The sequence below is a fragment of the Montipora foliosa genome, chromosome 11 (genome assembly GCF_036669935.1).
Source record: "Montipora foliosa isolate CH-2021 chromosome 11, ASM3666993v2, whole genome shotgun sequence".
NCBI classification, from domain to species: domain Eukaryota; kingdom Metazoa; phylum Cnidaria; class Anthozoa; order Scleractinia; family Acroporidae; genus Montipora; species Montipora foliosa.
Genome location: NC_090879.1, coordinates 54064410 through 54076235, shown reverse-complemented (window position 1 = coordinate 54076235; position 11826 = coordinate 54064410). Strand labels below are relative to the sequence as shown.

The window sequence follows — 11826 nt, the reverse complement described above, 5'->3', positions numbered from 1 at the left end:
TACATACTCAGCCTTAACTGACCTCTTAACTCGTTTTTCTTTTATTCGTACGTTTATTCTAAACTATTTGATCACATTGCGTTGTCATGCAGTTACTGCTTTCACTTCGCGGAATAGAAGAAAAAGATTTTGCTGTCCGACGGTCACTGCTTACAAACGGCAGACTGCCACTTGTCGTAAACCGTCAAAAACTTATTATTCTAGTTGAGTTAAAACTTTTTAGAAAGCGTTTGATAGCTTTAGCTAACAGCAAGAAAACGAACCCGAATCAAATAGCTTTCAGTAAGTTTTGGAAGAGCGCCCTCTAGGTTGTAGTACGTTTTTGAGTTAATGGATACGCTGGCTCATTTTCATGACGAACGATTCGAAATCTTTCGCTTGTACGTATACGTTTTCTAAGATTTACTACGCTGACTTAACTGTTGGCGAGATGTTGGTTACCTACACAAAAGAGGAACGTAAAAAACGCAGACGAATTACATTGTTCATGAAGCATATTGAATTCCGACTCGACTTGTCACTAGTAAAACCTTTGATGCCACGGTATGTCAAGATAGAATATTCGGAAAATATAATACAATTATTGAGGTCTTTCACTTTCAAAAATTGAAGACCTTTTTACGAAAAGTGGGATCTAAGTGCATTCTGAAAACAGAGGGAATTAATACCGCAGGGCCGGTGTGTTTACAATTGTCTTTAGTGAAAAATATCCTGCGGGCGACCTACAACAAGAAGCTTTTAAGCTGTTACAGTTTTATTTACATACTTGTTTCAATTTCTTTCTTTTTTTGTTAAAGCATACCCCCTCAATTACACAGTTACACAGAGGAGGGAACAATTACGACGCAAAATAAACACAGTTTTCCTAAACACTGTTCCGTGTTAAGTAACTTAATTCTAGAGTGTGGATTCCCTTTGAGCATCAATGCGGAAGAGCCATATGACATATATTGGTCATGTACCACTCGACTCTTGATAGTCCGGTCGGCCATAAATGATTTTAATCTATAGTTTTCCAACTTACAATTCACAACGAGGTGAGGCAATTTTTCTGGCATTCCTGTTGCTTTACTGATTCTTGGTTTTGCAATGAAAATAGTACGCATTCATCTTGATATCTGGCTATATTTTAAAGCTGTTTTTTTCCGGCTTGCTCTATCAAAGTTGTTTATCCTGTGTTTGTTTGCTACTAACCCTCGCAGGTTATGTGTATGAGCCCCGAGATGAAAGGTCTTTAAACCGAACCACTTTTCAATTTGCTCGGTTTCGATGAATGGTCTTGACGTGGAAAGGTGGGACATAATTAGAAATCTAGTAAAATAACATTGCCTGCGGCAAGTTAGTCTTTCTTTTTACATAGGGCCTTGTGAATAGTATGCTGATAATGATCCAGGATTTCTTTACCTGGCATTATTTAAAACGAAATCTTGTTTCAATGTTTTTTTTTTTTTTCAATTTTGTAGAACATGACTGTTTCTTGGAAGCTAAAATAGCATAACAAATGAAGGATCTTTTAATTATGAATTCAGTGACAGTCAACCGTGAAATCCTGCACTGGATTGATCATTTGAGCCTCTTCCTCACTTTATTGAGTTATTTCCTAAACAAGAAGGTGCAATAAAATCTTTGGGCATGTCTTAGAAGCAGCTATTCAAGAAAAGTAATTATGAGCCCTTCCAGCAGTTAATTGTCATAACCGAGCAGGCACTTGCGTTAGATAGAACCGCATCATTTTCAGCTGTTAGCTGATTACGGTACCCCAGGCCACTCTAAGTAGATCATCTCGTTTCATACCCACTAGCATTATAATGATCGCAAATCAAAACTTCTTCGATCGCGATTTGCCTCAGTTGTTATTAATACTTGTCGACTTCCTTTTGAAAAACAAAACCTTTCATTTTACTCAGGTATCGATAAGATCCCACGTGACCGAAATCGCCATGGAAACCTTTCTAAAGCCCGCCTTTGTACTTTGGATGGCAATGAAGAAAGCACGGGCATGAATTGCTTTTGTTCACGTGAAATCAGAGCAGACTCTGATCTTTCACCTTGACTAACAACCTGTGGAAATATTGGCCTGATGTCTCGTTGCTTTTAGTTATCTTTCAAATTTCTTCCTTTAAATTACAATTAGCTGTCACGCTATCTTGCATCACCGGAAATTCGAAATGGTGGAAATTTAGGCAGCATATCAATGGTTCAAACCCCGTTTAAGTCCTGAATTTTTCAGGCTTCTCTACGCAATTGTAAAAATTGCGTTCATAACTGCGAAGACCATAGCTTTACTTGATTTCATATCCGCAGTTCATATAGGATTCATTTCATATACCATTTCATCATTAAGTTTCTTAATTGCAACGCTTTCATCTGACTGCATTTTCAACTACTTTTTATGCAATAATTTTTTAGTGGGAAACGTTAATTGATTTGGACATAGTTTTAATAACTCTTCTGTGATGTCTTTATCCAGTATAATCATTAGGAAATCTTGATCTTCGTGTGAGAGTGTTGTCCCGGCATTTGCAAACACACTGAGACCGGCTGCCTCGTATAATCAGGTCATTGTTTATGAAATGGGTTTTCTTAAACAATGGTGTTTTGAAAATAATTGATTAACAATGCCCTTCGCTTAATTGAACTGTTTAAATTAACCGGTCTATAAATTTGCCGGGCGGTAGAACTGTCAAAACAAAGCTCTCGAAAGCAACTGGGTTGTTGAAGAATGTTGTTTGCTTCCCAATAACTTTTTCAACTATTTACCTTGTATGTTGAAGTGTCACCCAGAAAGCAAAGTGCCATCACACGAAGTTTTGGACCATGTAAGCCGCATCTCAGCGCTCTTAAACGCCTTTTTCCTAGGCTTATTTTCTTAGACAAAGACTTAGAGTCCTAATTTAAGGGAACTATTACATAAACTTTCCTGAAAGTTCAAAGCTGGCAAGAGGCTTATTCAATGTGATATCAACCGGAACTAAGTCATGTGATAACTTAAGAGCCTTGAGGTAATCAATACTGACAAGAACAGCGAGTTTGGCATTCTTTGTTCAAGGTCACATCAAGACTCTTTCATTTGATTTGTTATGCAGGTTGTTCAAGCTGGTGGTCAGTGCCTGCAGCTAGAGAAAATATCTGGCTTAAGAATTCATCAAAATGCGAGAGACACCAATGCATAGGGCGGAGAAAAGCTTACTTCCAATGCGGCGTAAGATGTCACCAACCGCGATTTCAAACAAGGAAGCTCACGCAATTGAACAAACCGGTGTCGATGAGGAGATCACAAGTCCAGCGCCGACTACGAAAGACAGCCTCTTCTACGCTTCATCAAAGACGAGCGTCTCAAGCTCTAAATATGAGCCAAGTTTGTCCGAAAAGTGCTTGATTCCGCCCTTTACAACATTTCGAGACAGTGATAAAAGAGAAAACTTCACTCAAAATTTTCACTTCAGAAGACCCTCCGAACATTTTCTGGAGGTTTTGGGCTCACAAAAAGGGATGCAGGCTTTTCCTAACACGATATTAGGGACTTCTTTACCACCATTACGAAAACCAAACCATGCAGAAGATTCGCTTAAAAGGACTCCTAGAGAAGTTAAAATTGCATTTAGTGGAAGTGTTTGCAACGGTGGCTTGTCAAAACCAACAAATGATGACAACCAACTTCTTTTCCTTTCCGGTACGAAGAAAGCCTTTGTAGCATCAAACCTTCCTAACAAACAGATTCTGCGAAAGACGAACTCGCTACCTTTGATTAAAACATTCTCTAACCACTCTAATGGGTTATGTGACCTAAACGCCGGACCTACCTTTCGAAATCGCACGAAATCTGCGGTTGTGAGTCCGGGAGAGTTGGTGAATGAATCTGAACAAACGCAGTTGCCATTTGATGAAAATTTAGAAGAACAAGACGACGCAGCAATATTTGATAAACCCGAAGAGGAGCAGGATCCAGAAAAGTTTTCTATGATTTGTCAATGGTTAAAGGAGTGTGAAAAATCCAAAATCGTTTGACAGTCAGATGCCGGCTTTTAAGCAAGTCTTCGGAAATGTTGGTCTCAAAATGTCAATTTCTGATTGCCACCGGCAGCTGTGAATGAAGACCCTTGATGGAAACCATCCAAGCGAATTATGGGTACCGTGGACTCTATATTTTAAGCTTCATTTCAAAGATCATCTGATAGCTTCATTACTTACCCAGCCTGCAGAAGGCCACCATTAACTTATTTGATTGTATTTACGTAATTCGTAAATTAGTCAGCAACTCAGTGAAAAAAAAATTGGCCCAAATTAGTCACAGTGCCAAGTTCAAAATACGTAAGGTTCGTATGTTGGAAACTATTGATTCCAGCAGTGGATCGACTGGTATGTGTGTGTTCCTTTTCTTCTCATCCAAAAAATTTAATTTCGTAAACCAATTAGCCACTGAATTAGCTGACAATTAAAATAAACTCTTTTTTCAGAAGATATCAATCCTTCACTAATTTACTGAAGATTAGGCATCGACAGTAAATTTATCTTTGACGCTATGGCCCATTCGGCATCACCCGATCGTAAAAAAACGGTTGCATGGAGAATTTTCTTGACCATGCATAAATTATTCGTCAAAACAGTACTGACAAAGGAAATCACTTACAGTATTGTACAAGATGATGTGGTGAAGATAGTTGTGATTTTTCCAATACTTATTTATAATGTGTGGAAAGACTGTTTGTAAGTATAGTATTATTCTATTGCCGTGGCGGGAGTTTTGGTTTTAGCCCACAGAATCGACCTTGTCCTGTCTCATTTCAAAGTTTGTGACGGATTGTTTAGGTTAAATCAATTTTTGTGGTTTATTTATCTTGTGTTTACAAGAGGTCAAAACATAATTACAGTATTTCCTACTCTGTGTGGTGGGAATTGTATTAAGTTTTCACTCACTCAGGAGATCAAACTGTTTTTCAGTATTGCGCGAGGTGTGTTAGTTAAAATGGCTGAATATACTTTCTATTATATCGTGTGTTGACAAATTAAAGGCTTAACAAAGGCAATGGTTTTCCTTGTCTCAGTTGTATAACAAAGAAAATTTTCGATTCTAGCAGTTGTTTCGATTTGTTCCTTACTTAAACGTGTGCGGTTTCTGAAATATGATTCTTGAACTACAGAAAACTTGGGGGAGCTCCTCAAAGTAGGTGGGAGACCACTGCATGGGATTTATCTTCAGGCCGCATTTCTCTGTAATGGCACTGCCATGTGGACTGGCCTTCGTCTTCCTTAATTCTAATACCCTGGATTCCAGAGGTTATTTTCTCGCTATGCCGCTCTTTTCATAGCGAGAAAATAACCTCTGGAATCCAGGGTATAATTCTAAATGAATTTTGATAAAAGAGGAGAAACAGTTTATCTACTCAGTATTGATAGCAAAATATTTTGTCTCATAAAAACCCCCATAGTCATTCTTGTAAGATTAGGCGGAATTCCGTTCAAAGCCGTATTTCAGAAGGGGTAATCTTCATTGAGACTTGGTGTCAAGGAAATCCTTGTGAAGGGATTTTGACCGGCTGTGCCGGAGGGTCCCCGGGGGCGTGGGACTATTTCAATGACTGGGCAACTTTGACCTCAATGTACAGCAAGAAAAAGCATTGTGACCTCTGACGCCGGCGAATTGCAATCGTGATTGACACCTGAACCTGTTGCGTGATCCTCAACACCTTTGTGAATCCTGAGAAATGCATGCCTGAACGATAAGGGCCTTTGTCCACGTTCTTTTTTTGACCGCTGACCATTGTTCAGCATCCTGCTCTTTCGTTAAATTCCTCGATCGGCGCATCTCTGAAGTATAGTTAAAAAAAAAAAAAAAACTCTCAGTTGGGAATCTTACCCATTGCTGTTAATTTCGATTTTCGTCTCACTGACTCTATTCGTGACAGCGGACAGCCGGTTATTAAATAAATATTCAGAGGTTGAGGAACTAACTTCAAGAATTTTGGTCATTTAATAGTTGAGTCACACATGCTTGGGCCGTTTCTGTCCAGGGAATGTTGCAAAGTACTAGTATTTTGATTTTTAGAACTTTCCTTTGTGGGGCTCTCAGAAGATAAAAATTGGATCTCTCAAGAGCAATCATGACTCAGTGACTCCTGGCATCTAAGAAATCTCTGGCTCGAGAGGTTTCTCTGACTAAACCTGCTGCCGCCTTTGTTCACAGGATACCCATGGTTACCTGAAACTCCTTCTCTTCCACCACATAACTTGAAGTCGGTTTATCCTCGAAAACTGAAGATCAGACCAGACTGAGTATTAAAAAAACATTGCAAACCCATCTCAAACACAACGATTTGTAATGAGTGCTTTTCAAAATGAACAGGGACAGCGCTTTTTGAAAATATCATTGTGTTATTTAGTCTTGAACTGGATTAAGTTCAGACTTACCTAGGATTACTGTGTTTACTTAGAAGCTAAGGTACCGGAAACACAAAGCATTTAAGGCGCTATGTGTAATATTTTTGGAGTCCTGCATCTAAGGGTTTTCTTTCCACTGTTATGGTCACGTGTCTTTTAGTTTATTACAGCATCTTGTTGAACCTTTGCACGAAATAAACTCTGGTTAGTCCCTTTTACTTGGCATCATCTACTATCACGCTTACCATTTCTGGCCTACCCTAAATACAAGAGCACCCAACCAGCAAATTAAACCAATAGAGTTTCAGAGCCATTTCTAGGCTCCTTGTAATGTATAACGACTGTCTGAAGAGATGTTTTTATCACCTAGAGTAATTTAATCTGTTCAGATATCTTGATGTTTTAGTAAAAAATTCTATAGCTGTTCGGCAATGTAGAACCAAAATTCTTAGAACAGTTTGACTAACCTGAACACATATTTTACCGAAGATTATCGTTGGGTGCCCCTGTAAATAACCTGAACATGGTAGGATTACCCGTTAACCTTGATGTTCTTCCTCTAACAGAGTGGAATATTACATCATTGACTTGAATGAAGAACAGCAAATGCAGAGTAGTCAACACACACCACATGTGTACGAAAGTTGATGTCTGGCTCCTGTTGTTCAAAAGGTGGATAACACTATACACTTTATAATCACTATCCATTGGATAGTGCAATTGGTTTTGCAATGACGTATTCACTGGATAGAGACTTATCCGGCAGAGAGCGCTATTCATCTTTTGAACAACTGAGTCCTGGGCCCAGTTGTTCAAATGATGGATAGCATTATCCACCGGATAAATTACAGCGGATAAGTCATAGCGAAACCAGTTGTGCATCCACTGGATAGTGATTTATCCGGCAGAGAACACTATCCATCATGATCCATCTTATGAACAAATGTGGCCTGGACTTTTAGTTTTCCTGCAGATCATGTGCCTTAGGTTAGATTCTAAAAATTTAATCCTATTTACATTCACCCAAGACCTAGTTGCCTGACTTGCCTACATCCTTGGTGGACTTGTCTTGTAAGTCTATTCATTTATTTCCCTTTATGCAAGTTGGGTCATTACTTTTGCCTTGCCCGACCATTGTTACCAGTAGCTTTGTACAGTCATTAATGTGCAAGGAAGGCAATTAATATCGTGTTATAAAGTAAAAAGTAAAGCAACCATATTTAACGTCGATAACTCGTAACAGTAATTCAACTGACAAACCTGAGGTCGACGGTGCGCCCATTTTACTCCCCCTCGCCATCAGTGCTCCGTTTTACGGGTATTTAAAGCTACTTAAGCTACATAAAGCGGAAAGAAGTCGAAACAAGAATGCGAGACCCGAGAATCGACCTCAGGACCTCTTGCACCAAGACCGCGCACTAACCGACTGTGCCATCCTTCCTCCTCGGTTTACACTGTCCATTAATAATAGTCTTGATGTTGTCATCAGGATTCAATGGAGCCAAAGGCAATAGTTTAGTGTCAGGAGATTGGACCCGAGTCTAGAGTATTATGGAATGTAGAACGAGAAGCACACTAGGTGAAGACATTTAACCTTGAGTTATAAACTTGTGTCGTCGTCTCTTCCACGCAATAACATGGCACCAAGAATGCATGAAGAAAATAAGAAAATTACTGCTGAACTACTTCTAATCTGCTGTGAAACCTGTTTGGAGGATTCAGGAGGAAAATCTGTAAACATTTCTGCGAAGACAGTCCCCGAACCAGTTCGCGCCAAACCTCCTCCAATTGACATCGTGAGGCGAAAAGCGATTATTCCGAGCGAATTTTCATCGTCATCTTTCTACTGGAACGAGCAATTCTGATAATTTCTGCATCTGTTTATTACTGCCGTTGTGAAAAATGTCTGACGAAGGAGATAAGGGTGCTCCTGCTCAAAATCCTGCTCAAGGTCATGCTCAAAATCCGACTGATCGTTTTTCGACTTTTTCTGGAAATATTATGTACTTTGAGCGACCAAAGTTCAATGCTCGCCAAGAAAATCGCTTCGAAGCATTAAAAGTATTCAAGAAAAAGTGTGGTCGTTGCAAAACGGACACGTTCAGGCCGACTAGTTAAAGTACCCACAAGATACTCGTCATACACTGTTAACGTATAATTGTTTATGTTACTGGGGGGGGGGGGATGTGTTAGGAGACTGGACCCGAGTCTAGAGTATTATCGAACGTAGAGCGAGAAGCACACGAGGTGAAGACATTAAACGTTGAGTTATAAACTTGTGTCGTCGTCTCTTCCACGCAATAACATGGCACCAAGAGTGCATGAGGAAAATAAGAAAATTACTGCTGAACTACTTCTAATCTGCTGTGAAACCTGTTTGGAGGATTCAGGAGGAAAATCTGTAAACATTTCTGCGAAGACAGTCCCCGAACCAGTTCGCGCCAAACCTCCTCCAATTGACATCGTGAGGCGAAAAGCGATTATTCCGAGCGAATTTTCATCGTCATCTTTCTACTGGAACGAGCAATTCTGATAATTTCTGCATCTGTTTATTACTGCCGTTGTGAAAAATGTCTGACGAAGGAGATAAGGGTGCTCCTGCTCAAAATCCTGCTCAAGGTCATGCTCAAAATCCGACTGATCGTTTTTCGACTTTTTCTGGAAATATTATGTACTTTGAGCGACCAAAGTTCAATGCTCGCCAAGAAAATCGCTTCGAAGCATTAAAAGTATTCAAGAAAAAGTGTGGTCGTTGCAAAACGGACACGTTCAGGCCGACTAGTTAAAGTACCCACAAGATACTCGTCATACACTGTTAACGTAAAATTGTTTATGTTACTGGGGGGGCTGGGGGGGGGGGGGATGTGTTAGGAGACTGGACCCGAGTCTAGAGTATTATCGAACGTAGAGCGAGAAGCACACGAGGTGAAGACATTAAACGTTGAGTTATAAACTTGTGTCGTCGTCTCTTCCACGCAATAACAGCTAGCTTCAAATTATATATGCACAAAGGAACAGATTCCAGGTTCAATTCAGAAGACTGGAATAATAATTCTATGAAATTTTGTTTGTTCAAAACGATGGATTATTCTCATGAACCTCAACTCTGTTATATTGTCAAATAAGTCGAATCTAGGCTGTGGAATACTGTTGCAGAAGCAATAGCTGTGCCCTTGGAATATTATAATAATTTCAACAGAGAAAATGAACTAGAACCAGATTGAACCTACCTCCCAATTCGTAAAAATAACTAAACTCTTTTTTCTCCGGAGAGATTGAAAATTCGAGGTCGAAACCGGCAATTCAATGACTTGAGTTTTCAGCTGCTCTTTCCGCGCTGCCGTCTGATGAACTTTGAAGGGATTTACATGGCGAACCACCAACATTTAAGAGTTGAAATGACACACACCTGTAGCCTGGTATGCACTTTCATGAACCTCCTATTCGGGACTCGGAACTCGTCCAATTTGCTGTGTACTGCCCCTCGAAAGTCTAACCAGTTGATAATACTTCTCCCCTGATTTGTACGAAGGCCGAAAGTTTTCGTTTTAAATCATCACACTTCTGACCGTTTAATCCAAATAAGTACCGTTTAATGGTTTTTTTAATCAACATAGGAATCCTATCATCGCTAAACTCAATAAAATTGACCTCGTTATCCCTGAAAAATACTTGATTTTTTGGCGCCTCTGCGACAACAAATTTGACCACCATTTTGAAAGCCACTGAAGCACGACGTGACGTCACACTGGCATGATGACTGACCCTACGGCGTCCTTGGAGACGCCCCCTCCCTCCTGATCAAACCTAATAACAAAACTTGTAACTTGGAAGGTTTCTCAAGCGAATTCTGTAAATTGGTGTTGGAAAACCTGTGGATCACTTTATATGTGATTATGCTGCAGAATTTACATGTATTCAACATTATTTTAAATTGGCTAGTCCTTTTGATTGAGTAGTGTATATTTTTACTCATTTGGTTGTAAAATACTAAATTCCAAGTCCGCAAGAATGAGAGCTAAGTGTATTTGTAATTAGGCGCCACACCTTGTGATGCGTTAATTCAAACTTATCTCGAGATACATGTAGAGATCTCAATGTCCTACATTTCCCTTAGCTGCTCGTTTAAACACAGCCAGCAGGTAGACGATACTAATTGGCCATCCAAATCCACAACGACGTACGCAAATTTTCAAATTCAGTTTTTCCATAGGGCCACTGAGCTGCCGGACCCCTTTTGGTACTGATAACCGGCTTTGCTCGGTGCTATAGTTAGAAGACATGATCCCAGTAAAGGTGAGGGGACACACGCCATCCACAAGAAAGTAAAAAAAGAGAGCGTGGTGAAAGAAATTGATTTGACTCTGTTGAATCAGGCTCCGCCTAGCTTACACAAATGGTGAATGACCTAGAGAAAATCCTAGATGGCAGAACAGTGCCCAAACTGCAGAATGGGAAATAACTAACTAAGCAAGTCACACTCAGCATAAATACATTTATTTCCTCTGGGCAATAAATTTCCTTTAAAGACTTGCTAGTGTAAATCGCCACACCATGCACCACCAGCAGACTTTGAGGGTGGAGAGTGAAGTGTAAAACCATCTAAACACCATGTACAACTACTTCTGGAAGAACGCCATCAGAGCCTGGGCTTTTCCCTAGCTTGGTGTTAGAGATAGATCAGGAGCTGGACCAGATCGAAGTGCTTTTTTCCAGTTTTAGACTATCGTCGATGAACCTAAAATACAAGACTGCAACATACAAATTGCCTAACTAACGGGAGCCCTGCTTGCATCTGGTGTTGGCGACAACACCTCCAATGACAGGCACAACAATTGAATTGCAGTTTGTATTACCCAGTTTCTTTCATCAATTCGAAGTCGAAATCCCCTTTTTTAGTGTCGAAGAAGCTAAGATGCAGGACTGCCATATAAAGATTGCCCAATTATTTTGTCCTTGTTGTTTTGGATGCCGACGACACTTCCAGTGGGAAACAATGATTCCCGTTTGTTGGTCCTGTGTCCATTTCTTAGTTTTGTTTGAGGAAAAGTTGTTGGCAAATGACAACGCAATACTATGTTCACTTTACGAGAATTACTTGACGATCCTCTACGCCACGCTCTTTTTTAGTTTTCCTTTGATTTTTGCAGTTTTTCCCCTAATGATTGAAATGCCGGTATTGAAACATTTAATTTAAGGGCCCACAGACGAATTTTTCGTGCGTTGCTAAGGAAGTGAAATGTTACTTCCGGTAACTGACGTCATCATATCATGAGCTGACAAGAAAACCCACTCACAAGCAAAAGTCACCGCACGAACTGTTGTTTCCATCGAAGGTTTTTCCTCACCCTTCCTCGCGCTCGTTCTCAGATCAACTGCGCATGCGTAATCGACCTGACTTCCGGTTTGAGAAAAGCTAAATTTCCGGCCGTCTTTAAATTTAATTAA

The 11826-nt window shown here is 40.0% G+C and overlaps 2 protein-coding genes across 14 annotated transcripts in view; one reads left to right on the top strand and one right to left on the bottom strand.

Annotated features, from left to right (window-relative positions):
* Positions 1–2899, bottom strand: part of LOC137977711 (uncharacterized) — an 11297-nt gene extending 8398 nt beyond the window's left edge. For both annotated transcript variants that reach the window (XR_011117869.1, XM_068825030.1), the window contains exon 1: positions 2761–2899. The gene's annotated coding sequence lies outside the window, so the exon portion shown is untranslated. The remainder of the gene's footprint in view (positions 1–2760) is intronic.
* The window catches only part of LOC137977709 (uncharacterized), a 28419-nt gene extending 23345 nt beyond the window's left edge, over positions 1–5074 (top strand). For 6 of the 12 annotated variants that reach the window (XM_068825027.1, XM_068825025.1, XM_068825026.1 and 3 more), the window contains one exon: positions 3087–5027. In XM_068825027.1, coding sequence (XP_068681128.1) covers positions 3151–4008 — 858 coding nt within the window. In that variant the 5' untranslated portion in view covers positions 3087–3150 and the 3' untranslated portion in view covers positions 4009–5027. Of the gene's footprint in view, positions 1–901; positions 1038–1202; positions 1293–2676; positions 2820–2862; positions 3003–3086 lie in introns of those variants that run through there. The other 6 variants (XM_068825018.1, XM_068825017.1, XM_068825019.1 and 3 more) reach the window with 5 other exon arrangements.
* Positions 5075–11826: the final 6752 nt, after the last annotated feature.